General features: G+C 52.7%; 1 protein-coding gene across 2 annotated transcripts; it reads right to left on the reverse strand.

Annotated features, from left to right (window-relative positions):
- Positions 1–650: 650 nt before the first annotated feature.
- Positions 651–25100, reverse strand: PLEKHF1 (pleckstrin homology and FYVE domain containing 1). Of its 2 annotated transcripts, XR_014256674.1 has the most exons (3): positions 24949–25100; positions 17751–18836; positions 651–2071 (listed from the first exon to the last, which is right to left on the reverse strand). XR_014256674.1 is itself a non-coding variant. In XM_082437063.1 (2 exons), exon 2 carries the CDS (start codon positions 18820–18822, stop codon positions 17983–17985), a length of 840 nt encoding a protein of 279 aa, XP_082293189.1. In that variant the 5' UTR covers positions 18823–18836; positions 24949–25100; the 3' UTR covers positions 17169–17982. The 2 variants fall into 2 exon arrangements, 1 of the variants encoding a protein (XP_082293189.1); XM_082437063.1 differs by lacking the exon at positions 651–2071 and having other exon boundaries at positions 17169–18836.
- Between the last annotated feature and the right edge of the window lie 1937 nt (positions 25101–27037).

Raw genomic sequence — 27037 nt, forward strand, 5'->3', positions numbered from 1 at the left:
AATCATTTGCTCTCCCAGCAACAGGTTTTGGGGGTGCACATCTCATCACATCCTCACCAAGAAATAGAATGAGAGTGTCTTAAAGCTCTGTTAATTTGAAGGGTGATTACTGACATCTTGGTTTGAGTCATTTATCTTTGGATTATGAGTGGGGTTGACAAGGCCAGGGTGACCTCCTGGCGGCCACCTACCCAGGCGGTGCTGAGAGCCCCCGGGCCCCCATGGCCCAGGCCTAGCAGAGAGTGAGGGGGCCCTGGCCTGAGCAGAGGGCTGGCGGGGCGGTGGCGGCTTGTGGCCAGGAAGCAGCAGGGGAGTGCCAGCAGCTGCAGCGTAGGGAGGCAGCCGAGGAGGAAGCCTTGGTGGGGGACCCAGTAATTATACAAAGAAACCTTCTGCTCTGGGCCGGTTATTAACCTGCTTCGGGTGTTGACGTGACAGTGCCGAGCGAGATTTTTCCAGGCAGATGGTGTATTTTTAGCTAGAATGAACTTTTCTATTTTTCTGTGTTTTGGAAGTAGACACCGGGGTGTGTTGCAATGCGGGAGGACTGGGGCTCAGGGTGTGGAGGAAGGGTCCTCTCCCCGTTACTCATTGAGAGGTGCCATCTAGTGGGCAAGCGGGTGCATCCTTTCTCTTCTTCCCTCTGAGCTGGGCCTGTCGAGCCTTCTCTGAGTCTCCAGCCAGGCCAGGATGTGGCTCCACAAGGATATGCTGTTTTGTGAGTTCCCCTTGGGAGGGGGCTGGGGCCTTCCTGAGGTTTTAATAAGCCATGAACAGAACATCAGCCATGTCTGCTGCAACCTTTTTGCATATAAACCAGAATGTCTCTCAGTCCTGAACAGTCAACATATGGCAGTTAAGCAATGCCAGGATTCATCTAAACCACACAGGGAAGAAGGACTGTCTGATATATTTTCAGTTTGTTGGGAGGAGATAAATGGCTTTATTCGCTGGAGGTGGCATCTCGGACCATTATGATGACAGCGGGTCAGGAGGCAAAGCTTGGGCCTGGCCGGCTGCATCGCAGCCTCGGGGCTGCTAAGGTACCCCAAATGCTGGCAAATGGAGGAAGTTAAAAAATGTTTTTCTAAATTATTGAGGTGGAGGCTATTTAATTTTTGTGGGTCTTAAGAGGAGGACTTTACTCGTTCTCATTTGCAGTGAAACAAATGAAAGGATAATATCTAGGAGTTATCTGTTACACACCAATTAATTAGTATTAATGAATACACATGATCAAACCCAGAGCTGGCAGGGCTGTGGGAAACCAATGTATACACATACATACACTCCACTGGAGAAAATACATAGTGATACAGTCTTTTGGGAGAGTGATTTAAAGGAAAAAAGTCACAGGAACCATAAAATTGTATATACTTTCCAGCCAACCAATTTCACTTCAGGGAAAACATTACAATAAAATAATTCAAACAGAAAAAAGATAAAGATATTCATAGCACTGCTGTTTATGATGGCAGGAAAAAAGGGAAACAATTCCGATGTTGAACAATAGGGAAATAGTTAAACTGTGTATGTGGGCAATATAATGGAATACTAACGCCAATTTTAATAAGTCGTAAATGGGGATGGGTGTATGAAAGTCAGTGGAATTGCTCCATACGCATCATTTGCCTTACAGCAACTTCATACTTATGTGCTTGGGGGGAATAAAGAAAAAGACAAGCTGTAACCAGTGCTGGTGACCCCAAGGGCTTCCAATGCCTCAAGGGTGTGGCTCAGGGGAAGCGGCACAGGTGGATGAGAATCTCAGAGTGTGGGCATCTTGTGCCTGAGGGGATTCTAGTGTTTTAAAATGTGAATTACTTACCTATCCGCAAACCAGGCAAGAGCCAGCCTGGTCCCCAGCTCCCTGGGGCTGCTTCTCCCAGGAACTGTTCAAGGCCACCTCACAAGCAGCGTCCTCACAAGCCTGCCCCCACAGAGGCGAGGTCCCACTGCAGCGCAAGGTTCCAAAGCACAGCCTTGAGGGGTGTTACATGTGCCCCCTGACCAAGGCAGGAGGGCCAGCCATGCTGGGAGCTGTTTGGATACAGAGTCTTCCCTCTAAGGTCTGTCCAATAGAAATATAATACAAGCCACAAACACAATTTTAGATTTTCTAGTAACCTCAGTTTTTAAAAGTAAAAAATAAATTTAGTAGTATACTTTAACCCAATATAACCAACATATATTATCATTTCAACACGTAATCAATAGAAAAGATTATTGAGATATTTTCCAAATTTTTATATTATCTCTTCGAAACTCAGTGTATATGTCACAATTATAGCACATCTCAAATCTGACTAGCCACGTGTCAAGCCACGTGTGGCCAGTGGCTACCACGTCAGGCATCACCACTCTGTAAGATACATAATAGAAAACATAAAGATGAAAAATTTTTCTTTTCCCCTTGGGTTGCCAGTGATACAGACATGTCCCTCTAAGGGCCAGGAACCTCTTTCTGTCCCTTCTCTGTTCTGAAGTTCAGCATCTGGGCTTGTTTGTGGTCCTTGTTAGAGGTCAAGATCAGGTTGGATGGTGCTATGGACTGAATTGTTTCTCCCCCAAATTCGTATGCAGAAGTCCTAACCCCCAATGTGACGGCATTTGGAGATGGAGCCTTTGGAAGGTAATTAGAGTTAGTTGAGGCCATGGTGTGGGGACCCCCATCCCCACGATGGGATTAGTGCCCTTGTGAGAAGAAACACCAGAGAGCTCCCTCCCTCTCTCTCTCTCTCTCTCTCTCTCTCTGCCATGTGAAGATAGGGAGGAGAGGGCCGTTTGCAAGCCAAGAGCCCTCATCAGAACCCAGCCATGCCGGCACCCTGATCTTGGACTTCCAGCCTCCACAACTGCGAGCGATACATGTCCATGGTTAGGCTGCCAGTCTGCAGCGCTTTGTTATGGCAGCCTGAGCAGACTGCGGCAGGTGGGAAGCTGGGAGGGGGAGGCTTACTGGGGACCTCCCAGATCCCTGTTCTCTAACCTGATTTAGGGGCAACAGCATTTTCTCCCTGCCTTGAGATGACAACTCGACCTGGTGTGTGGGTGAAGACCCCCCTGGATGAACATCCTCAGCCACTAAGAACCAGCCTTGTCCTTCTGTCCCAGGCACAGGTGGCCCTCAGAGGCCTTGGAGGATGGCACCCCTTAATCTCTACCCCCTCTCTGCCTGCACCTGCCGAGCTGAATGTGGCTAAAGAAAACACCTGTCCACAATGACTGGTCTCACTCAGCACCGCTGTGTTTTCCTAGTTCACTTCCTCTCCCACTGCCTCTCCTCTCCTCAGCTCCCAACCCTTCCTCCTGTGTCTTCCCTCAGGTCATGACCTTCGTTCCCTGAGAAAAAGAATTAACCGGAAGAGAATGTTCACTCCCTACATCTGTGCCCATCTTTCCTCCTGGTATTAGGAACCGCCCTTGCTCTTGACTCAGGCCAGCCCCTCCACTGGACACCAGATCTCACCCCCTCCCTCCTGAGGGCACTGCTGCAGTCATTCTCCTCCTTACCCCTCATTGCCACGTCCCCAGCTGCACAGACCTGTCCCATCAGCATGAACATGTGCATGATTTCTCCCATATTAAAAAAACAACAAAAATTTCAGCAAGGGTACCAGGGAAATTCAGTGGGGAATAATTGTCCTTTCAACAAATGGTTCTGGAACAACACATAAAAAAATGAAGTTGGATGACCCCCTACCTTATAACATATAAAACATTAACTCAAAATGGATCATACACCTAAATGTAGGAGCTAAAACTATGAAACTCTAAGATGAGAACATAGGAATAACTCTTTATGACCTTGGATTAGGCAATGGGTTCTTAGATAAGACACAAAATCATAAGTGACAAAAGAAAAAATAGATAAATGGGACTTCATTAAGATTAAAAACTTTCATGCTTCAAAGGACACCATGAAGAAAGTGAAAAAGCAATCCACAGAATGGGAGAAAATAATTGCAAATCATGTATCTGATAAGGGACTACTATCTAGAATATATAAAGAACTCTCACAACTCAACGATAAAAAGACAAATAATCCAATTTAAAAATGGGTAAAGGATTTGAACAGACATTTCTCCAAAGAAGATATTCATGGCCAATAAGCACGTGAGAAGATGTTCAACATCATTAGTCATCAAAACCACAATGAGATACCACTTCTCCACTATTCAGATGGCAAAAATAAAAAAGACAATAACAAATGTTGATGAGATTGGGAAGAAATGGGAACATTTGTATGTTGCTGTTGGGAATGTGAAATGGTGCAGTCACTTTGGAAAACAGTTCGACAGTTCCTCAAAATATTAAACATAGAGTTATCCTATGATCCAGCAATTCCACTCCTAGGTATATACCCAAGAGAATTGAAAACATATGGCCACACAAAAACTTGTATACAAATGTTTATTAGCAGTATTTTTTATAATAGCCATAAAGTGTTAACAACCCAAATGTTCATCACTTGGTGAATGGATGAACAAAACGTGGCATATACATTGTATATAACATACAATGGAATATTATTCGGCAATAAAGAAGAATTATATTATGTATATACTGACACATGCTACAACATGGATGAACTTTGAAAATATGCTAAGTGAAAGAGCCAGTCACAAAACACCACATATTCTATGATTCCATTTATATGAAATGTCCAGAATAGGCAAATCCATAGAGACAGAAAGTAGATCAGTGACTGCCAGGGGCATGGGGAGAGGAGGAATGGCTGCTCACGGACATGGGGTTTCTCTTCAGGGTGACAAAAATGTTCTGACACTAGATAATGGAGATGGTTGCACAATCTGGTGAATATACTAAAAACTACTGAACTGTATACTTTAAAGAGGGAGGGTGGATTTTATGCGATGTGAATTATATCTCAATAAAGCTGTTTAAAAAAATTCTCTTTGGTACTGCTGCCCCCTCTAGCTGCCACCCCATTTCTCTCTTTCTCTTTGCAGTGGAATTCCTCACAGGAGTTTTCCACACTCACTGTCACCAGTTTGTCTCTTCCCCTTCTGGCAGGCATCTGCTCCTACTACCCCACTAAATGAACTCCTGTCAAGGTCACTGTCCTCCATGTTACTAAACCCAGTGGTCATTCTCAGTCCTCATCTTACCTGACCCGTGGGCAGCATTTGGCCCAGTTGACCACCCCTCTCCACTTGGCCTCCCCGACCCTGTGCTCTCCTGGTTTCCTTCGGCCTCCCCGGCTGCTCTTTCTTGATCTTTGCTGCTTCCACCTCCAGTCCTGACTTGTAAACACTGAAATGTCCAAGGTTCATTGCTTGACCCCTCCTCTCTCTCTCTCTCCCTCCCTCTCTCTCTTTTTTTTTTTTAAGCCATTGAATTGTACACTTTAAATGGGTGAGTTGTATGGTATGTAAATTATATCTCAAGCTTTTTACTTTTTTTTTTTAATTTATTTTTATTTATTTATTTTTGGCTGTGTTGGGTCTTCGTTTCTGTGCGAGGCCTTTCTCTAGTTGCGGCAAGTGGGGGCCACTCTTCATCGCGGTACACGGGCCTCTCACTATCGCTCCCTCTGTCTTTTTATTGAAGTAAAATTGGTATATAACATTATATAAGTTTCAGGTGTACAACACTATAATTCAACATCTGTGTTCATTACAAAGTGGTCATCACCAAAAGTCTAGTTACCATCCATCACCTTACACTTGACCCCCTTCACCCATTTTGCCCATCCTCCCAACTCCCTTCCCCTCTGGTCATCACGAGTCTGTTCTCTGTGTCTGTGAGTTTGTTTTTGTTTTTTTGTTTGTTCATTTGTTTTGGGGGTCTTGTGGTTTTTTTTTTTTTGGTTTTTGTTTTTAGATTCCATATATGAGTGAGATCATACCATATGATTTTTTTTTCTTTCACCTTCCATCTTTTTTCACTTATATTATCCTCATGGTCCATCTATGTTGTTGCAAATGGCAAGATTTCACTCTTTCTCGTGGCTGACTAGTATTTCATTGTATATGTACACCACAGCTTTATCCATTCATCCATCGATGGACACTTACATTGCTGCCACGTCTGGGCTCACCCCTTCTCTTTTCTATCTACAGCACCCCCCTGGGGCTTTCATCCTGTGCACAGCCTGCTCACTCACTGAAGATTCCCAAGTGTGTTTGTCAGCTCAGACTTTCTTCCTGAACTCCAGTCCCTTAAGTACAACTGCCCGCTCAATCTTCCCAACTTTACATCCCAAAACTGAGTTCCTGATACCATACTCCCCACTCCTCAAAAAACCCACAACACACAAGCAACAACAATAACAAGCAGCTCCTCCTCCAGCCTTCTGGATCTCAGAAACAAGGGGCTGTACGCCTCCAGTTGCTTTGACGTCTTTCTTTCTCTCACATTCTACATCCATCTCATTAGCAAATTCTGTTGGTTCTTCCTTCAAGTAGATCCGTAATTTAATCTCTTCTCAGCACATCCACTTGGGCCCTGGTCCATGCCACCATCATCTCTCCCTCCTCGGTGATCTCCCAGCTGCCCTCCTGGCCCTCTTAGTCAAGTTCATCGCAGCCAGTGATCCTGCTAAAAGATGAGTCAGCTTGTGCCACTTCTCAGCTGAAAGCCTTCCCATGACTCCCATTGTCTGACTCCAGAGAAAAACCAGAGCCTTTACAGTGCCTCCAGGCCCCTACTTCGCCTCCCTCCCCCTTACCCCTCATCTCCTTCATCTCTTCATCTCCGGCCACTGGCTCTGCCCCAGCCACGCTGGCCTCCTCTATGCTCGTGGACCAGGGCAGGGACCTTCCCACCCCAAGGCATTTGCACTTGTTTCTTCCCTCTCCCGAATATCTGCCTCGTTTCCTTCAGGTCTTAACTTAAATCCACCTTTTCAGTGAAGCCCTGCCTGGCCACTGGATCTGAAACTGTGGCTGTCCAGCCCTCACTGTCCCCTACCCTGCCTTGTTATCATCTACAGCACTCGATACCTACAAATTTACTCCCTTACGGACTTTTTTTCCCAGATGATATAGAGACCATCTATATCAAGAAGAGTGTTGAGATAATCTTTTCAGAAAACAAAAGAAAAAGCACATCAGCAGAGCTGAACTGACAAGGGACAGGCATGAGCATTTCCAAATAGTGTGGTCCCTCTTGGTTGGAAATCACCCTAGTGCTGGAAAAGACACCTGAGATAGAGAGAGTATAACATACTTTAAAAAATTGTATTTGCCTGTCTCTCTTCACTATAGTGTGAGCTCCAGGAGGTGAGGGATTTTTGTCTGATTTGGTCACAGCTATATTCCCAGTGCTTGCAGGTACTCAATCAATACTTGTTGAATGAATAAATAAAAATTTAAAAGCTAGCAGGCAGGTTTTCTCCCATTTCGTTTTGCATCCCATACGCAGCCTGACTGCTTCTCGCGGGCCAGGCCTAATTCCCACACCATCTCCATCTCACACATCCACTCCACCCAAGTGTGAGAGAAAAGGCAGCCTCCCGTGTGCCTGGTGAGGCTGGCTTCAACGTCAGCACAGTGTCTGAGGCCTACGTGCCAAGTAGCCTTCCAGAATGACAGCAGTGGGAAAGACAGACAACACCAACTGCTGGTGAGAACGTGGGACGACTGGAGCCCTCACCTACTGCCGGTGGGGATGCCAATTGGTTTGCCTCCTGCCGAGAACCGCTGGGTACCATCTGCTAAAGCCGTGTATACATCTCTCCTATGGCCCAGCAACTCCACTCCTAGTTACGTGCCTAAGAGAAATGAGGGCTTACGTCCACCAACAGACATCTAGAAGATTGGTCGTGAACCCTCATTCATGATAACCCCAATTGCAAACAACCCAAATGCCTGGCGACAGAATGAATAAACAATTGCGGAGGGTTCCCAGAGTCGAATATTCTACTACGATGAAAAACAACAACCACATCACCCACAGAGACAGAGGGGAATCTCACAGACACAGTGTTGAGCAAAGAAGCCTGAACAAAAGGAGACATACAGTGTGATTCTATTCATGTTGTCGAAGAAACGTTAATCAGTTGAACTAAGAAAGAAATAGAAAATTTTATTCGAACCAGACTGAGGATTATAACCCAGGAACAGCCTCTCAGAAAGCTCCAAGAACTGTTCCACTTGTTAGAGATCAAAGCACAGTTACATAAGTTTTTGAGACAAAGGGCTGTGTATTAAATGACGTATTGTTGACAGTTTACACAATCCAGATCTCTGAGTACAAAGCGAGTAGTGGGTCATGGGTCATCATGGCCCCTTGCAAGATTAAGAAAGAAGGTTATCGCCTAAAGAGTTGTGACCCTTGATGAGATTAAGGAGGAATGTTATCTCCTAAGGAGGTCTGGTTAATGCAGATGCACAACACACACTAAAGGGAGGAGGCCCAAATGGGCAGAGAAAAATTTTATGTTTAAATTTTTCTGGTCTTGCCATAAAGTATGAATTTTATTTCATCAATATGAAGTTTAAAAAAATAGGAAAAAAATCTGTGGTGACAGAAAGCAGAACATCAGTTACCCTTGGAGGCAGGTACTGCTTGGGAGGGACTGAGGGAGCCTTCTGGGTGCTGGAGATGCTCTATATCCTGATCTGGGTGGTGCTTATAGGTGTGTGTGAGAGTGTGCAAAGTCTCACTGAGCTGCACACTTGAAGTTTGTGCACTTTTCTGAATGAAGGTTAGACCTTGATAGAGAGAAAGAGAGAAAGAGAGAAAGAAAGAAAGAAAGGAAGAAAGGAAGAAAGGAAGAAGGAAGGAAGGAAGGAAGAAAAAAGAAAGAAAGAAGGAAAGAAAGAAAGAGAAGGAAAGAAGGAAAGGAAGAAAGGAAGAAAGGAAAAGGAAGAAAGGAAGGAAGGAAGAAAGGGAAAGAGAGAGAAAGAGAGAGAGGAAGGAAGGAAGGAAGAAAGGAAAGAAGGAAAGAAAGAAAGAAAAGAGAGAAAGAGAGAGGGAGAAAGAGAGAGAGGAAGGAAGGGAGGAAGGAAGGGAGTGAGGAAGGGAGGAAGGAAGGAAGAAAGAAAGAAAGGAAGGAAGGAAGAAGTAAAGAAAGAAAGAAAGGAAGAAAGAAAGAAAAAAGAAAGAGAGAGAGAAAGAGAGGAAGGAAGGGAGGAAGGAAGGGAGGGAGGAAGGGAGGAAGGAAGGAAGAAAGAAAGAACGAAAGAAAGAAAGGAAGGAAGAAAGAAAGAAAGAAGGAAAGAAAGAAAAAGAAAGAAAGAACGAAAGAAAGAGAGAGAGAGAGAGAAAGAAAGGAAGGAAGAAAGAAAAGAAAGAAAACAAAAGTCCCAGAGTGGTAACCCAGACAGATGACTGCTCTGTCTTATATCCGACCCTGTGCTAATTTCATCCTTGTAATACTCTGAAGACCTGTTGATTTTCCTACCTGCTCACTACTTGACCTTTGGAGAGGAGGTCGATGTGCCGAAATACCTAGGACCTAATCCTGGAGGACACGGGTGCTTTCACAAAGTATATCCTTGAAGAACTTGGTCTCTCTGCATCATTGCTCTCCTAACTTGAGGAGGGCTGGGCAGGCTTTGTTTCCCCAAATCAGATTTTCATCTGAATTATGTTTGTTCCTCCACTCATGTGATAATCAGCTTGTGAGACAGACTGCCTGAGTGAGATGTCGCATTGTTTTTGACTTGAATAAAGGAAACAATCACTGTGAATGTTCTTTTTTCATATCTTGGAGCTGTTCATCATTGGGTGGATTTCTCCCTAACTGAATTGAAATCTGCACAGTGTCTTGGCAACGGCCTCATTCTGGGTGTGAATATGGGCCCCAAGACCCTCACCTGGTCCCTTTCTGTAGACTCCTTGGTCCTTTGCCCTGAGAGCTGGGCTGAGACCCCTGTCACATGACTCAGGACCACTCCTCTCTCTGCGCAGCTGGAGGAAGTGGCTGTGGACCCTCGCAGCTCTCAGTAGGTCCCCTCACTTAGTCCCACGGTTGCACTGGTTGTCCGGACCTGTGTCCTGTGCCCATTTCTAGAGCCAGGGTGTGGGTGAGTCAGCTGCAGCAAAACATGTGGCTAAAGGTAAGGAAGAGGGCTTCCCCAGGGGCGTGGGAAAAACACTCCGTGATCTCATTTTCTCTCATGTTAGTACCACACTCGCAGCACTTCTGATACCAGATGTGCGGGGGTTCATCCCACCCGCCCCTCCCTGCACCAAGCAATTCTCTGTGACACCGACTGGATGTCCTATAATTCAATTCCATTCTGGCACTAACTGGTGTTAAGGGCTCAGTCCCATAAGACTGCCCCCGGTTCAGATGCCAATCCCAAGTCCTAGGTTGTCACCTGTACATCCGACAGACTGGCTATAAATCAGGGTTCCTGTGACCCCCCTCCTTGGGTTTGATAATTTGCTAGAACAGCTCACAGAACTCAGGGAAATACTTGTTTACTTGTTTGTTATAAAGGATATAATAAGGAATACAGATGAACAGCCAGATGAAGAGATGAGTGGGAAGGGATGTGGAGCTTGGGTGCCCACTCCGGGTGCACCACCCTCCCAGCACCTCCATGTGTTCACCAGCCTGGAAGCTCTCCCAACGCTGCGCTTGTGGGATTTTTACGGAGCTTTCATCATGATTGATCATTAACTCAATCTCTCCCCGTCTGGGTGGTTGGTGGAGGTGGGGGGGACTACAAGTTCCAAGCTTCTAATCATGGCTGAGTCTTTCTACAAGTGTTGCTTCATTAGAAAAAGAGACACTGCTCTCACGCAGGAAATTCCAGGGGATTTAGGAGCTCTGTGTCAGAAATGTTCCTAGTGCTCTTATCACTTGGGAAATTACAAAGGTTTTAGGAGCTCTGTGCCAGGAACTGGGGGCAGAGACGAATATATATTTTTTGTATTATTTCACTCCAGGGAGTACCAGAGTGTGACCGCCCGAGGGAGGAACATGTACTCAGGTAAGCCACGGGCTCCCACCACCCCGTGAACTCGCTCTAGCGGCAGGGGGTAGGGAGCAGTAAGCAAAGTGGTGTTTCCAGGTGAGGACACAGCATGAGTGCAGAACAGAAAGGGCACGGGGATCCTGGGCCTGTCCTGGGGTGACGATCTGCACACCAGCCCCACTCAGTGCTGGGCCCCCTGAGCCCTGCCTCTGCTGTGGCCCCCCAGGCCCCCTCCCTCTCACTGAGTGCCTTTGCTTCAACTCTGACTTCTACTCCAGCTCAGGTCTTGGGGAAAGAAATTGTCAGCTAGTGGCTGGTCTTAGACCAAGGCTGACGGGTTCTTCCACTTCCTGACTTGGGGGGTGGGGACCCCAGGAGCCTTGGTTGAGATACAAAGGAAGGCATTTTGGCATTTTAGAATATTGGTAATTTACAAACTACATAAAGTTTGTGTATGTGTGTGTGTGTGTGTGTGTGCGCCAGAATCCTGGGACCCTGATTTCTTCAGCCCTGGGCATTGCTGTGGGCAGCCAGAGGACCCTCTGTACTGAGAAAGAATGGGTGGCAAGGATGACTAGCCCCAGGCCCCCACTCCCACCCCTCCCTGCTTGGGAGCCACGGTGGGCAGGAACCGGTCTCTGGAAAGCCTGTTCTTTGGGGTCAGAATGTCTGGCAGGATCCCTAAGCTGACGTTCCAAGGACTGAAATTTCCTCTTGTTTTTGCCCAGAAACGTCTGGCTCAGCCTGCCCTCCCTCTGTCCCCCCCCACCCCCGCCTGCCCGCCTGCCTTTCTGTCTTTAGTGTTGGAACATTCCGGTCAGAGCTGGGCTCTGTGGTGTGGAGAGCAGCCAGCAGGAGATGGGATCTGGCCACTGCTTCTCGTGCGGCACTGACCCCGACTCGCGAGTGTCGGGGACACGCCTGCCCTGGGGGCCTGTGAAGGGGGCGGGGAGGAGCCCCAAGGGCCTCCCGTGGGCCTCACTCTCCTCTCCTTCCTGCGCCCTCACTGTCTGTTCCTCCCTTCTAGACTCATCCAAAGCCAGCCTGAGGCTTTGAGATGGGGAGTCCAGGAGGGGAAAAGGAGGAGGCAGGCCGAGAGGGGCTGGAGGTGTCTGTGTTGGGGACGGGGGCGCCCAGCCTGGTCCACATCCAGCGCCATGGCCTTGTGTGAACTGCTCCCTCCAAGGCCCTAAGGAAGCTCCTTCGGTGCTTCAGTGCACCACAGTCTCCCTCAGTTCGGACCTGGGTGGCCTGGAAGGGCAAAAGGGTGGGGGACAGGCAAGGGAAGGGCCGGAAGACACCCCAGTGTCTGGCTAGAAGGCCTGAGTGCAGGCGCCAATGCAGGCCAGACAAGCAGGTTAGGCCAAGCCGATGGGGGCAGTTGTGACCGCAGCGGCTGTCCTTGTGAACCCAGCATCTTGCCAATGGCCCCCGGGAGCTAGGGGAAGTCACAAGGCTACCTTCCCCTAGAAGAGAAGCATCTGTGAAATGGCCAGGGGCACTGGGCCTGTGCTGGGAGCTGTGGGGGCCGCAGATGAATGATGACTGAGCTGCCCCCTGCCCTTCAGTGGCTCAGACTTGAGGGCCAGCTTTGATGGGCACAGGCCCACTCAGGCACCTCGGGAGGACAGAGGGTGGGGAAGCTGGAGCAGGGCTGCAGGTGCTCTGGGAGCATAAATGGGACAGCCATGCTGACCTGGGGCATCCCAGGAAGGCAGCAGAGTGGAGGTGGCAGCTGCACTGGGGTTCACAGGAGGGCTAAGTTCATGGGCAGAGGTGGAATGGTGAGCACAGAGATAGCAAGTAGCCCAGAGAAGCCCAGAGCCTGGCTCTGTTGGTCTTAGTGAGGCAGACCCCTCTCCTCGACCTCTGGCCCCCACCCCACATTCTGCCCTCTGAGCACAGGTCCCACTGAGTCTGCTCAGGGCTGAAGCAGGGCACCTAGGTGGAGGGCAGGGGCCCCGTCACAGTTGCAGGCCTGGGCACAGAAAGAGGCACGGGCCAGGCAGTGAGCACTGAGGAGGGAGGCTTCAGGCAGCCCAGAGCCTGCCAGCCAGGTGCGAAAAGCCCCAGACACAGAGGCGTCCCCTCCCCTGCCCACAGCCCTCAAGAAGGCCACTTCCTGCAGGTCCAGGGCAGAGGAAGCGGCTGCCTTGCTTTGCAATTGTGGCCTGAGAGACCCTGGGTCCTGGCTGAGAACTGGGTCAGCCTCGCACCCACTCTCACCCTGCCCAGTGGCTGAGCCCGAGAGTGGCCCTGACCCCCCCTGCAGCCTCTCTGTGGCCGTGTCCCAGAGAACAGGCTGGGGCAGGAAAGAGGCCAGGCCACCAGAAATCCTCTGATGACAACCTGGATGCCATCCCCAAGGGAGCCACTGGACCCCTGCAAACAGGTGTGATGACACCTTTCCAGAAAGCTCTGCCTGAGTGGGTGGGGGTGGATGGGTACTTCCTGTCCTGCCTGAGAGGGCAACAATCAGTGTCTTGGGGGAGGGGCTGGTCTCCAACCCTCCAGAAAGAGGCCAGGGTTCTCATCCAGCGCCTTGACTGGGGGTTCCAGGAGTGAGGCCCAATTCCCGTTTCCTTGTCATCCCCTCTGCCCCAGTGCCCCCAGCCTATTTCTTACTTGATTCATTTATTCAGTCAACAAATTAATGCCAGGGACAGGAGGGGATGGTTAACAAAAAGACCCAGACTCCCAGGCCTCATGGAGACTACCACCCTCTATGATAAAGTCCTGCCCTCCTCTGAGGCTCAACCAAACACCATCTCCTCCAGGAAGCCCTCCCTGATCAAACAGCTGTCCTGAGGGCCTTAGGATGGCCTTGTGTGACCTGGGTCTGCCTCTCTGGGACCAGTGCACAGATGGGTCTCAGTAAGTGGCAGCCACAGCTCCCATCAGCACCACTACCCACCATCATCATCATCCAGGAGGGATAAGATTCCTTGGGTCCTGTGAATCCCTTGCCTGCCTGTGGCAGAAAGCACCCAAATGTTATCAGCCCGCATGCAGTGGGCCCTATTTAAGAAAACTCAGCATCTAAAAACCCCAACAGACAAAACTGTTGGAGGAGGCCTGAGGAGGCCTCCCCTAATAGCTGAGTCCTGTAGGAACATAGCACCCCTGCCTAGGAGTGGGCTAAACTCTAAAGGGAGGCCTGCCTGTCAGTCAGTCCCCAAATGCCCTGAGGTCGCCGTTGTGAGTTGACTTTCCACCTGGAGCGACTTCAGACTTCCGTCAGGGATGATTCCAGCAAGGGTGCCTCAGGCAGCGCTAAGGTTGTAGGGGCTCCACAGTGCCCCTCAAACGCCTGGGCCTGGTCCTCAGACCCTCGTCCATCTGCAGCTCTGAGAAGGAGGGGCAAGGCAGGCCCCTCCCAGCGTCCAAAGCCTGTTAGCAGGCTTAGCCTCTGGCAGGGCCGTGGAGTCCACACCCAGCTGAGGGGGAAGATTCCTGGGTGGTGAACAGGAGCACTTGGCTGGCAGGACTGTTGGTTCTCGTGCCCTTACCAGGCCTTGCAAGTGAAGCCTCAGGAGGGATTGAGAGGACCTAGACGCAGGCCCAGCAGACCCAGCCCTGCTGCCGGACCTTAAGCATCGTCCTGGGGGAAAGGGAACATCCACAAACAGCCAGGCACTGATTCAGCCTGAGAACTCCTGACCTCCTCCACGTGTGGGGACAGCATGGTGGCCAAGGGCAAGGGCCAGCCACGTGGCCCTGACTGAGGGCAACTCCAGAGTCTTGGACAACACGTGCCGTTGGGTAGGTGGGGGAGGAAAGCGCAGACCCGTGCGGCCTGGCTGGGCAGCAGGCTACTGCCAAGAACAGCCGGTGTGGGGAATGGGGGAGTAGGGTGGGGGGTTGTGCGTGACGGGGGTGGAGTCAGGACCTGGCCTGACTCTCGACCCAAGCCAGGCTGACGAGGTTGTCTCTGAAGGGAAACAGACCCGTAAGGAGTCAGAGATGGGGGTCTCCCGAGGCAGCGCCTTCCCCTCCTGGGCCCGCATCTTCCCTTTCAGGAGGTCCTGACTCCTCCGACACATTCCCCTCTGTGCTTCGGTGGTCGGGGGCCTGATCACTGCTCCACCTCACACGCTGGCCCAGCGCAAACATTCCGCCCAGCGCTTTTACTTTGCTTCCGAGGGCTCCATCTGCTGTCATCAGAGCGTCTTGCAGAACAGGGCAGGGGCCAGCCCTTTGGGATAAGTTGAGGGCAGCCAAGGCTTGCCTTCCGCCATCTATCGTGGTAGGCAGATGTGGCCTTAGCGAAGCCTAGGCCACCCCTTGGGGATCCCAGGGGGAGCAGGAGGCTTCACGGCCATTCTCCCGCCTCTGCCATCCGCACACAGCCACCAGGGCAAGCTCCTGAGAGCAAACAGCAGCCCTGCCGCCCTGCTAAGGCTCCAGTGGCTCCCGGTGCATCCCACCTGCCCCCACCACCTCTCTGGCCTCAGTCCGGCCAAGCTGCTCCAGAACACATGGGCTCCTCCCCTCCTCGGGGCCTTTGCACTTGCTGTTCCCCCGTCTGGAGTCTGGAACGCCATCTCCCCAACTGGCCTCACTCACTCATTCTCACTATTGGAGGAGTGCTGCCCTCCTCCCGCGCCCCGCCATGCCCAAGTCCATGCCCCCATCACAGCCCACGCCAGGCCCGACGCCACCCACTTCTGTGCCTCTTGTGCTAGGCTGTATATTCCTTGAGAGCTGAGAACTTGTGCATCTCACTCAGGCCGTGTCCCCAGTCCATGATGCAGCATACAGCAGTGAGTGAGTCTGCGTGAATGAAAGCCCTCCAAAGGTTGCTGGCCACTTGAACCCTTGGGTCCTTACAGGCCCTAACGCCTCAGGGCTCAGGGAAGCTGCCGCCCAGTCCCAGCCCTGGTGGCTAGGGCTGTGAGGGAGGCAGGTCTGAGGGTCGAAGGCTGAGGGCCGAGCCAGCACCTGTCCAGCCCGAGTGTGGAGGGCATGGCCTCACCTGCCTTGGGTTCTGTGCCCTGTGCCCCTTTGGCAGGCAGCTGTGGAGAAGGCTGCCGGTGCCTGGAATCAGGTGCGGAAATCCTCTCTTCTGTCCAAAGGAACACTGTCCTGGTGCTTCTACTCCCCGTTTACCGGGCAAGGGAGGTTCTAGGGGAGTGGGGCAGTGACCAAGACGCCAGTGGCTGCAGCTGGGCACTCCCTGCCGGGGCACCAACCCTGGGTGAAGGGATAGGACTAGCTGGCCTGGGCTTTCACGCCGATCTGGCCTCAGTAAGTTGCCCTGCACCCTGTAACCTGCCTGCCCTGAACCCTCTGCCCAGGCAGAACTGCCTGAACCAGTTTGTGTGGTTCAGGGAGGCCAAGGACTCGTCAATTCTTGGAAGCACCTCTGACCCTCCCCACCCAGTCCCTCTGCCCTGCGGGTTAGGCCACAGGCAGGCCCTGGGTGCCTCACACTTTGTCCCTCCCGCCCTCCCTCACACGGGTGGCTCCTGTCAAGAGTAGGCTGGAGTGTTGCCACCCCTTGGAGCCCACCTGGCCTGCTGAATCAGAGTTAGCATTCGAAGGAGATTCTCAGGGTTCTGTCTGCAAGTGAACGTTTGAGAACTGGGCCGGGAGGACAACTGTTCACCCAGGGACTGGAGCTGACGGTGGGGTTTCACGCACTGCGCAGTGTGGGCTGGGGGCAGCTTTCCTGGCCCCAAAGTCATCACTTCTGACAGTGACCCCCACTCCGCCCAGTGGGCTCTGGCCAAGGCCAGCCAGGCGATGGGGGGAAGACTGGTACAGGAGACTGTCCTGAAGGACCACAACTCCGTGGCCGGGTGTGGGTCAGGAATCAGGCGGCTGCCATTCAAGCTCCAGCCCCAACAACACACCAGCTGAGCATGGCAGGTTGCTGCACTTGGGACTTCCCCACTCAACGGCACCATCCTCGGGGGTGGGCCAGAGCAGGAGGCCACATGGGAGAGCTTTAAACCTGGAAGGCTCATGGAGAGCTGGATAAGTGGCTCCTTGTTTCCTTTACTTGCTGTCTGGCTGTTTAGATAACTCACACCAAGTGAACAGGGCTGCAGGTGCTGGGCTACAGTCACGGCGCCTGGATGGACGGGGCTCTGTCCCTGGGAATCAACCATGGTGTGGTGCAAACATCTGACCCCGCTGGAACTGCCAGCATTCTCAGGAATGCCCAGAGTGGTGGACAGTTGTTGACATTTGCCACCTAGCATGGTTTCAGTCCTCAGTCACAGAGCTGTGTCTGAAGCAAGAACACTCCTGGACTTTGCAAACACATGAGTCAATAAACTTTCTTTTTATTATTAAGTCAGTCTGGGTAGGGTTTCTGTCACTTGCAATTAAGAGTCCTAACAGAAAACACTGCTTTCTCCAGCACAGGGAGGGATGAGGACAGGACTGAGAGGCATCAGACACCTGGAGGGAGGTGAGACCGGGCCAGAGGGCTTGGCAGGCCACTCTGGACCACGGGGAGCTCAGGCTGCAGTTCCTGGGCCTGGCGGACACCCACAGCATGGCAGTCTCTTGCCTGGCTCTGGGTGAGCCCACATGCCTGCCGTGACAAGGCCCAGCCAGCCAGGCAGGTGGGCATCAGCAAGGTAGGTGGGCAGGCATTGGCTTCCTGGAGGCCTCTCAGGACCCACAGTCTTTCCTGCAGGGGGGCGGTGCCAGGTCTGGTGATTCAAGGCCTCAGAGAAGAGGGGACCTCACTCCAGTGCAACCTTCTCTCTGGTCCCTAAAGCTGCCGGAGGTTGTCTAATTCAAGGGATCATCTGGATCAACAGCTCAAAGGGCCGAGAAACGACATTTGTTCCCAAGAGGCCTAAGTATTTTGGGTTTGCTAAATGAAAAGGTAATTACCTGAAGCGGAACTAGAGGGACGCCAGTATCCAAAAAGAGGCGTTGGGGGTTCAGAGAAAAGGATCCGCTTCCGCTGTGCCCACCACCCCGTGGGGTAGGGTCCCGTGGGGTAGGGCCCTGCAGGGTGCTGGGCAGCTTGGGGAACTCTGCCCTCTCAGGGGCCCCGGCAATGGCATCTGCTTGGATGCCGAAGTGACTAGGGAAGCCCTCCCGCATGTCTGCAGACCCGGGGTCAGCTGTGGAAGGACGACCAGGAGGCTCCCGAGGCGTAGAACTCCACGCGGCTGGGCCAGTCACCATCCCCACTGCCCTCCCTGTCCTCGTCTGAGTCATCGTCGTCTCCACTGGACGCTCCGCACACGGCGCCGGCCAGGTAGGCCGGTTGCCCCGCGGACCCGGTGCCCAGCTCCTCCGCCTCCTCCTTCCGCTTCTGGGCGGCCAGCTCGCGGAAGCAGAGGCTGCAGACGCGCAGGGGCTTGGGCGAGAGGCGCGGCAGGAGGCAGCGCTCGCGGGAGCACTCGGCACAGACCACGAAGCCGCATTTGCGGCAGTGGTGCCGTCGGGTGAGCGCCGAGAAGCGCGTCTGCGTGCAGCGCATGCAGATGTCCGTGGCCTTGTCGGGGATCCAGGGCGCCGCGTGCTCCGTGCTGGGCTGGAGGCCCGTGGCCAGCAGCTGCCGCCGCACACACTCCTCGATATGGCTGATCCACTCCTGGCGCTCGGTGGCGGAGGCGGCTGACACCACGAAGGACTTCTTGGCCGTCTTGATCATCCAGCGGTTCTTGGCCTGCAGGGTCTCGGGCAGCAGCTCCAGCGTCACCTCCTCCAGCGGAATGATATGCTGGCTGCGGTACTTGCGCTTGTTGAGCACGATGCTGCCGTACACCAGGATGTCGTTGAAGAGGAAGAAGATGCGCGGTTTGGCCTTCTTGCGGCACTCCTTGGTCAGGACGCCCTCGCCCAGCAGCACTCGGCCCGGCAGGGCCAGCGGCTGCCCCGATGCCCCGAAGCAGCTCTCAACAGCCGCGATGCGCTGGCTGTTGATCTCCGTGTTCGCCAGGTAGTCCACCATCTTCGGCCACTCGGCTGTGGGAGGAGCAGCAGAGGAGGCGTCAGCTTGCTCAGACATGGGGGTGGGTGGGGGGGGGGTGGGTCAAGACCACCCCCTAACCCCCAGCTCACCAACCCATCCGTCAGACAACCCACTAATTACCCCACTGCAACCCAGCGGGCCCAGACGGCCACTCAACCAAGGAAACTCGCTGCCCCAGAAAATGACCCTTAGACAAGGAGTTACTGGGAGGTGAAGGGGGACCCCCCCCCCCCGCAGTGAGGGACGTATGGAAGCCAGCCCGGGATAGGAAGGCAGCAGTAAAGATGTGTGACTGAGAAGTGGGGGCTCAAGCCCCTGGGGAGCCTTGGAAAACAGGGTAGAACAGGCCTCAACACCATCCACCCAAGGGGCAAGGATACTGAGCCCCAACTCCCTTCAGGGGCTTCCAGGAGCACTGACTACCCAGCACTTTGGGCCTGCCCCAGGCAGAAGGGTGCAGGTGCATGCACCAGGATGGGGAGTGCCAGGCAATGGGGTGTCTGCAACCCCAACCGGTCAGTGACTCCCCCGTCTACCAAGACAAAGCATCATAGACCCTGCAACCCACTCACTCAGCCCATGAGCCCAGTGGTCACCACCATCATCATCACAGGCACCATTGCTGAGTGCTTCTTCCATGTCAAGCATGACTATCTCATTTAGTCCTCACACCAACCATAGCAGGTAGGTCCCCCCTTGACAGGAGGAAGCTGAGGCTCTGTTAGTAACTAGGCAGCCCCGAGCTTGCACCCCTGGAGATGGTGCTGCTCAGAGCCTCCCCCCATGGAGCAGGAGGCCTCTATCCTCCTCTGCCAAGCGCTCCATGTGGTAGCCCCAGATCTCACCTGGGCCCCCTCTGCTCTGTCCATACCCACTCCCTTTGACTCACCAGACTCACAGCTTTGAGGACACCCAAACACCGCCGACCCCAAGGCAAGCCTGCAGTCCCAGCTCTCCCCTGAGCTGCCCCTGTGACCTCCCACCAGCTCCTCTTCTTTTCCAGAAACAAACCACCATTCACCTAGTTGTTGAAGCCCCAAATCTAGGACTCCCCCTTGAATCTCCTCTTTCCTGTACCCCCATTCAACGCATGAGCAAGCTCCATCATTTTTCTCTCTCACACTTGGCCCCAGTCTGCCCACTTCTCACCACACAACTCCATCAGTGAATTGACAGCAAGGCTATCTCCCTTTCAGAAAGGGTCTCTCTGACAACCCCAGCTCAGGCAGCTTCTCCCCCTACCCAGGACAGGGTCTGCAAACCACGGCCTGGGGGTCAAATCTGGCCCACAGCCTGGTTTCGTGTATGCAGTTTTATTGGAACACAGCCACATCATTCATTTACAATTGTCTGTGCTGCTTTCCTGCTGCAGTAACAGAGCTGAGAGCTGTGACAGAGACCACAGGGTTACAGAACCTAAAATGTACTCTTTACAGAAAAAGTTTGCTAACCTTTTCTGTAGGATGTTCCCCTATTTTGCTTTTTCTTCACAGGACTTACCAGGACCTGATATTTTCTTGTCTAGCCATCATTTGCTTGCGTGTTTTCTATTTCCCTCGCCCACTTCTAAGCTCCATCACAGCAGGAGCCTTTTCTTGTTCACTGCTGTATCCCCAATGCCTGGAACAGTGCCAAGCACATAGTAGGTGCTTCGTGAGTGGCTAGTGAATGAATGAACCAAAGCTCCCTGGGGCCCACCACAGGAGGAAGGAGCCAGCACCTCCTATCTCTGAAGAGGAAGCAGATGAGAGCTGACCCCACAGCCGCTGCTGCCGCCACCACCGTGTGCGCACAAGCGTACAGTCACACGCAGCCCACCCCTGGCCAAATGATCACACACGCAGAGTTCCTGGGTCACCACACTGCAGTTCCCTAAGTCAGGCCACCTGTGGGAAGCTGCAGTGGGGCCAGCGCGGGGGCTGGATGCATTACACAACAGGGGTGCTCGGCCCCGACTCACACACCACTTGCCCCTTTCAGACCACAAGCCATCCTAAGTGCTGTCCACTCACACACCACTTGCCCCTTTCAGACCACAAGCCATCCTAAGTGCTGTCCACACCACCTTATGTAAGGACCACTATTTTTAGGCTGCTGATCTCGGCTGCATGTTGCAAACCTAGCTGATTATGGGTGACAGCCCTGGGCTGTCCTGCTAGGACCAGTCACTGCGTCCCTGCTGTGGACAGTCTGGCAACATTCCAGAGGCCACCCCCAGGACCCCTGGGCTGGGTGCTGGGCCCCGGGACGGGCTGGATGAGGGCTCCACTGGAGGAGCTCAGAGTGTAGCAAAGGAGGGAGAGACACCAAGAGCAGTGACTTTGGGACCTACAGCAGCGACAACGGAGATGCCTGGCAGAGGGGAAAGGGCAGAACAAAGGGTGAGCTGGGTGCACTCACACAATGGGCTACTGCAGGCACTTACGGTGACTCCACCCGATCCACGTGGGTCAACATGGAGCGACAACAGACACCAAACGCTGAGTGGAAAAAGCAACCTGCAGAATGGTCTGTGTGACATCATGTATGCAGAAATTACGCAACCTTTAAAAAGTGTCCAAGAACTATATCTGTGAATCAAAATGGATAGGATGGAGCCTCGCGCCCATGAGGATGGCTGCTATCAAAAAAACAGGAAATAAGTGTTGGTAGGGACATGGAAAAGTTGGAACCCTCCTGCACTGTTAGTGGGAATGTAAACTGGTGCAGCCACTATGGAAAACAGTATGGAGGTCCCTCTAAACATTAAAAATAGAACTGCCATATGATTCAGCAATCCACTTCTCTTTACTTATCCAAGAGAATTGAAAGCAGGATCTCCAAGTGGTATTTGCACACCCATGTTCATAGTAGCATTATTCACAATAGCCAAGAAATGGAAGCATCCCAAGTGTCCACTGATGGATGAATGGATAAACAAAAGGTGGTAAAGACATACAATGGAATATTATTCAGCCTTAAAAAGAAATCCTGTCACTTGCTACAACATGGATGGACACTGAAGACATTATGCCAACTGAAATAAGCAAGTCCCCAAAAGACATACTGCATGATTCCACTAATATGATGTATCTATAGTAGTCAAGTTCATAGAAACAGAAAGTAGCAAGGTGGTTACCAGGGCTGGGGGTGGAGGAGGAGGAAGAGTGGGGTCCGGGCGGGGGCTGTGGTGGTGGAGGAGAGTTTTTATTTAATGGGTATAGAGTTTCGGTTTTGTAAGATGAAGAGAATTCTGGAGATATTTCAAAACAATAGGAATATACTTAACACTACTGAACTGTAAGCTTAAAAACAGTTAAGATGGTTTTAAAACAAAAAGATAGATACAAACCAAAATCAGGAGAAATTTTTATTTCTTTCATTTAAAAAAAGGCAGCAGCAAATGTGATAAAATCCCAATACCAGTCAGTACTGGGAAGTGGGAACATGAGCTTTTTCTTTCTCTCTTTCTAAATTTAAGGTCCTCAAAAAGAAAAGAATTACAGTACAATGTCTGGGTCAAGAGCTCTGGGCTCTACTGGCCTCGCAGCGGGTCACCAGGCTGGGCCTCCCCTGACCGCACAGCAGCAGGGCCCAGGCTGCAGGACACGCCAGGATGAACATCTGAGGATGGAACGCCACTTGTTCCCTCCAACACACCTGGCAGCCACCTGGCAGAACTGGGTGAAAACCTAATCTTGCAGCCACACACCGAGGCCTAACACATTCAGCACTGAGCAGACAGACTTTATGTGGAGAGAAGAGCAGGTGTCCCCCACAGTGGGTGAGCTCTGGAGGCAGACTTGCCCAGGTCCATCTCTGATTAGATGCTACCCAGGTGGGCGCCATGGAGGAAGCGAGGAACAGCGCCCAGGGAGGGGAGAGCTTTGGGCAGGAGAGGGCCTACAGCACTGTCTCCCCGTCCCTTGTAGGAGGCCCCAGGATGCCCCACACTGTTCTGTCCCTAGTCAGTGGTTTACAGACCCCCTCCAGGCCCTGTTGGCGGCAAAATATGGCGCAGGAAGGGTGGGGAGTACCTGGTGACAATGAAAGGGGTCTGCGCTCCGAGCTGACTCCACACACTGACTGGGGTAGTGGGAAGGCTCTTGTGCCCCCTCCTCCGTGGGCCTGCAGCGAGTACCAGCTGGGGTGAGGGGCCGGGCAGACAGCATCCTCCTGGGGGGCTCCCCCACATCTGCCTACCAGATCTGCCACGACCAGAACTTCACACCTGCTATAACATGGCCTGGAGATTTTCTTTTTCTTTTTTTTTGACCGCGCCCCTCACTTCTTTCCCTCACCAGGGATCAAACCCGCACCCCCTGCAGTGGAAGCGCGCAGTTTTAACCACTGGACCGCCAGGGAAGTCCCCTGGAGATTTTCTTGGTAAATGAGGCAGCATCCCCACCTCCCCATCCCCCACCCCTCCCAGCAGATGGGGAATCCTGTTCTTATTGTTGTCACTAGGGAAGTGAACCATCCTCCCTTAGAACAGGGGAGGAGGGAGCTGAGCCTGTGCCCACTCCTTTTGGGGCCGCCTGCCTCAGGACAGCCTGTGCTGACCCCCATGTGGTACCCCAGATGCTGACAGAAGGTGGACACTCCCGAAGGGCCAGTGTCTGGGAACAGGGAAGTAAACAGACCTGCTCTTTCTTGCAGGTTTTGGAAGGAGGGCAGGCTCCTGGGCTGGCCTTCCTGAACACAAGTGATCCCACCACCTGAGCTGGGCCAAAGGTGCTCTCAGTGAGTGAGCCATGCCCTAAGTGTCACTGGGTGGCCAGGGTTCTGTGCTTGACAGTCGAGGTGTCACACATGATCTACACTAGGAGTGGCAAATCTATATCAAGTCTGAACAACTACCGTTTTTCTAAATACAATTTATTGGAAAACAGCCACATGCAATGGGGACTGGCTTGCAAAGCCTAAAATATTTACTATTTGGCGCTTTACAGAAAAAGTTTGCAGACCCCTGATCTATACCACCACATGCTGTCAAATGCATAATGCAGGGACTTCCCTGGTGGCACAATGGTTAAGAATCCGCCTGCCAATGCAAGGGATACGGGTTCGAGCCCTGGTCTGGGAAGATCCCACATGCCGCGGAGCAACTAAGCCCGTGCGCCACAACTACTGAAGCCTGCACTCTAGAGCCCACAAACCACAACTACTGAAGCCTGTGCGCCTAGAGCCCGTGCTCTGCAACAACAGAAGCCACCATAATGAGAAGCCAGCTCTCCGCAACTACAGAAAGCCCGCGTGCAGCAATGAAGACCCAATGCAGACAAAAATAAATAAATAAATAAAATAAATTTATAAAAAACAAAGAAAACAGTTTCAGTGTGACTCAAAGCGTCCATTTTTCCACCTGCAAAAGGGGCTGATGACAACTCTCCCCCTGCACAGCTCTTCAGGTGTTCAGGGAGAGAGAAAGGGAAGGAGATTCCAGGTGACTGCAGGCTGGGAAGGAACAGCCACCTCTCTCTGGGCCTGCCTCAGTTACTTCCTCTGTGAAATGGGAGATTAAGCCCGGCTCCGTTTCCTTTGACAACTCCCACCAAAAGTCACAAACTCACACGCTTCAGGGGCCAGGCGGTTCCTAAACGAGAGAGGCTAGCAAGCACCTAGGTCACCTGGAAGGCGCTTCCAACCTCCCTCTCCTCCCCCCTTCGCTGGGGCAACTATCTCAGCCCACTTCTCCACACCCCGCAGACTGGGACCGTCGACGGCGTGAGTCAGGAATCCCTGAACCATCTCCGGACCGCGGGAGCGCTGAGATCCCTGCTGCCCCAGGGCTCAACGCCCACGGGCGCCTCCTGACCTTTTCCGCTCTCACGTCGCGCATACACCGGGGACCCTGCCTCGACCCCGGAGACCCCTTACCTGTTGTCACCCCGCTATCCCTGGAGCCCCTGCAGCCCCCGCCCCGCCTCCAGCCCGACCAGCCAGCAATAAGCGCCCAGCTCCGTGCCTCTGCTCCGGGCCAGAGTCCAAGATAGTCCCGGCTGCGCGCCCGCCCCGCCCCAGCCCCGGGGCCATATAGTCGAGGCGGCCCGGGGAGCTTGGAGGCGGCCGGCCGGCCGGAAGCCCGCCTGCTTCGCTCGCCGCAGCCCGGCCGGGGACCCTTACCTCCTCGGCCGGGGCCCCGCGCGCCCCGCCCGGCAGCCTGCGTGTCAGACCGCACTCGGCAGCGCCGTTCCTCTTGCCAGCTGGGGCTAACCCCAACCGCCCAAGCCGACGCGTTCCAACTCTCCCCGACACGCCCCTAGCGGCAGCTCCGCCAATTGGAGCCCTGGCGCGCGGCGGGGGCGGAGCCTGGATTCCAACTCCAGAACCTCAAGTTCCCGGGAAAAGTGCGCAGGCGGAGTGGCCAGAGTTTGAGTGCGTTGTGGTGCGCCCCGGGTGCGAGCCAGGGCTGGGCGGGGCTCGCTTGTAGCTCTCTCCCGGGGCTGGGTACCCCGTCTCAAGCCCCCTGGTTTCCCTTTCCGACGCCGCGCTCTGCACGCTGGCTGTTCTTGCCAGGCAGCAGACTTTGAACTCGCCGGACTGGGGCCTGTGAGCCAGGAAAGGGAGAGGGAGGCCTTGGCGTTATTGTGCCTTCTGCTGACTCTGGCGGGATTCCCTGCTGCTGGCTGGCATAGTCCTCTCTCAGAAATCGAGAGATTGATAATCATAATATGAAAAATCAGTATTTTATCTGTTTTATGTTTTAAACTTTTTATAGTGAAAACTTTCAAACATACATTGAAGGAAAGAGACTAATTTAATGGACTCCATGTACCCATCATCCAGCTCCAACATTACCAACAGGTTTTGTCCCCCTTCTCCCCGGGCCCAATATACGCCCCCCGCCCAGCAACACTGAAATGAAATGAAAGTCCAAGCCTCACCATCACCGCTCCTCGAGGGCTGTCTCAAACTCCCTCTGGCCTCCTCTCAACACTTCATTTCACACTAGCTTCTTCCTGTTCCTCAAAACCCGAAGGTTGTTCTCACCTCTGGGCCTTTGCACTTCCTTTGTGCCTCCAGATCTTCCCATGGCTGCATTTTTGGCATTTAGATCCAACTCAAACATTATTATTTTGCAAAGCACTTCTCTCAACCTGAAGTCATCTGATTAGGTTGCTTGTTTACATGTTCATGGATTATCTTCCCCACCTAGGTAGGCTGTGAGCCCTGTGGGCTGGACAGTATGCATCTTGTTCATTCCTCTCTCTCTCCAGTGCTGAGAACTGAGTTCAGCGTTTAGTAAGTGTCTGTCGCAGGGATGAGTTTGTCTTGCCAAATAGGGGAGACCTGGGCACTATGAAGAGGGGCTGGCTCAGTCCAGAGCAGTGCCTGCTGGGCCAGGACCAAGGCAAGAGACAACAGCGGGAGGAAGAGCCTACCCAGCTCCAGGTGCCTGGGTCCAGACCTCCGACTCTGCCCAGGGCTGGGACCTGAAGGGTTGGTGCTGGGAGGCATGAGCTGAACAGGGGTGACCCGCTCTCCTGGGTGGTGTGGGCAGAGGCTGTGAGGTAGGCCCCGGTACTGGGGATCTGCCTTTCTCAGCCCGAGTGGAGTGGGGCCGGGACATGGGCACATTGCCACGGGGCAAGGGGCTGGGGCAAGGGAGGAGAGAGCAGGGAGAGGCTAAGAGAAAGAGGAGGGGTGGATAGGCAAGTGAGAGGGCCACCAGCTGTGACCTTGGAGAGTCCACATCCCCCCACCATGGCATCCCCACCTCCACCACCTTCATGGCTATTACCCTCACCCAACATAAGCCACAGGCTCACAAAAGTATTTAAACGTTTATAAAATGCATTGCCAACATTTCGTCTTGAAAGATTACACAAGAATTTCAGGATTTTCCGCTTCTCTTAAATCAGAGGATTTGAAAGAGCTGGTCCCCCATCTCTACACAGAGCTGTCCCCTTTAGATGGGGCACGTGTTCTCCCACTCACCACAGTCCCCACCATTCTCCGTGGTTTCCCTCTCACCCCCCCTTTACGCATTTATGTACCTGCAGTTGAATAAGCATTTGAGTTTATGAGTTCTGATGGTATACACCAGACAGAGGGTGGGGGACACAAGGCCCCAAGATCCCAGAGGCTGAGTTATAACCAAGGAAGTCAGTTGGGACACTGAGACACTGGGAAATGCCATCCCAAGTGTACACATGCTTGTTGCCCGGGGTGGGGGAGATGGAGAGGGACTTTGAGCTTAGCCTTGTAGGCC

This window comes from Balaenoptera physalus (assembly GCF_965194825.1).
Source record: "Balaenoptera physalus genome assembly, chromosome: 19".
NCBI classification, from domain to species: Eukaryota; Metazoa; Chordata; class Mammalia; order Artiodactyla; family Balaenopteridae; genus Balaenoptera; species Balaenoptera physalus.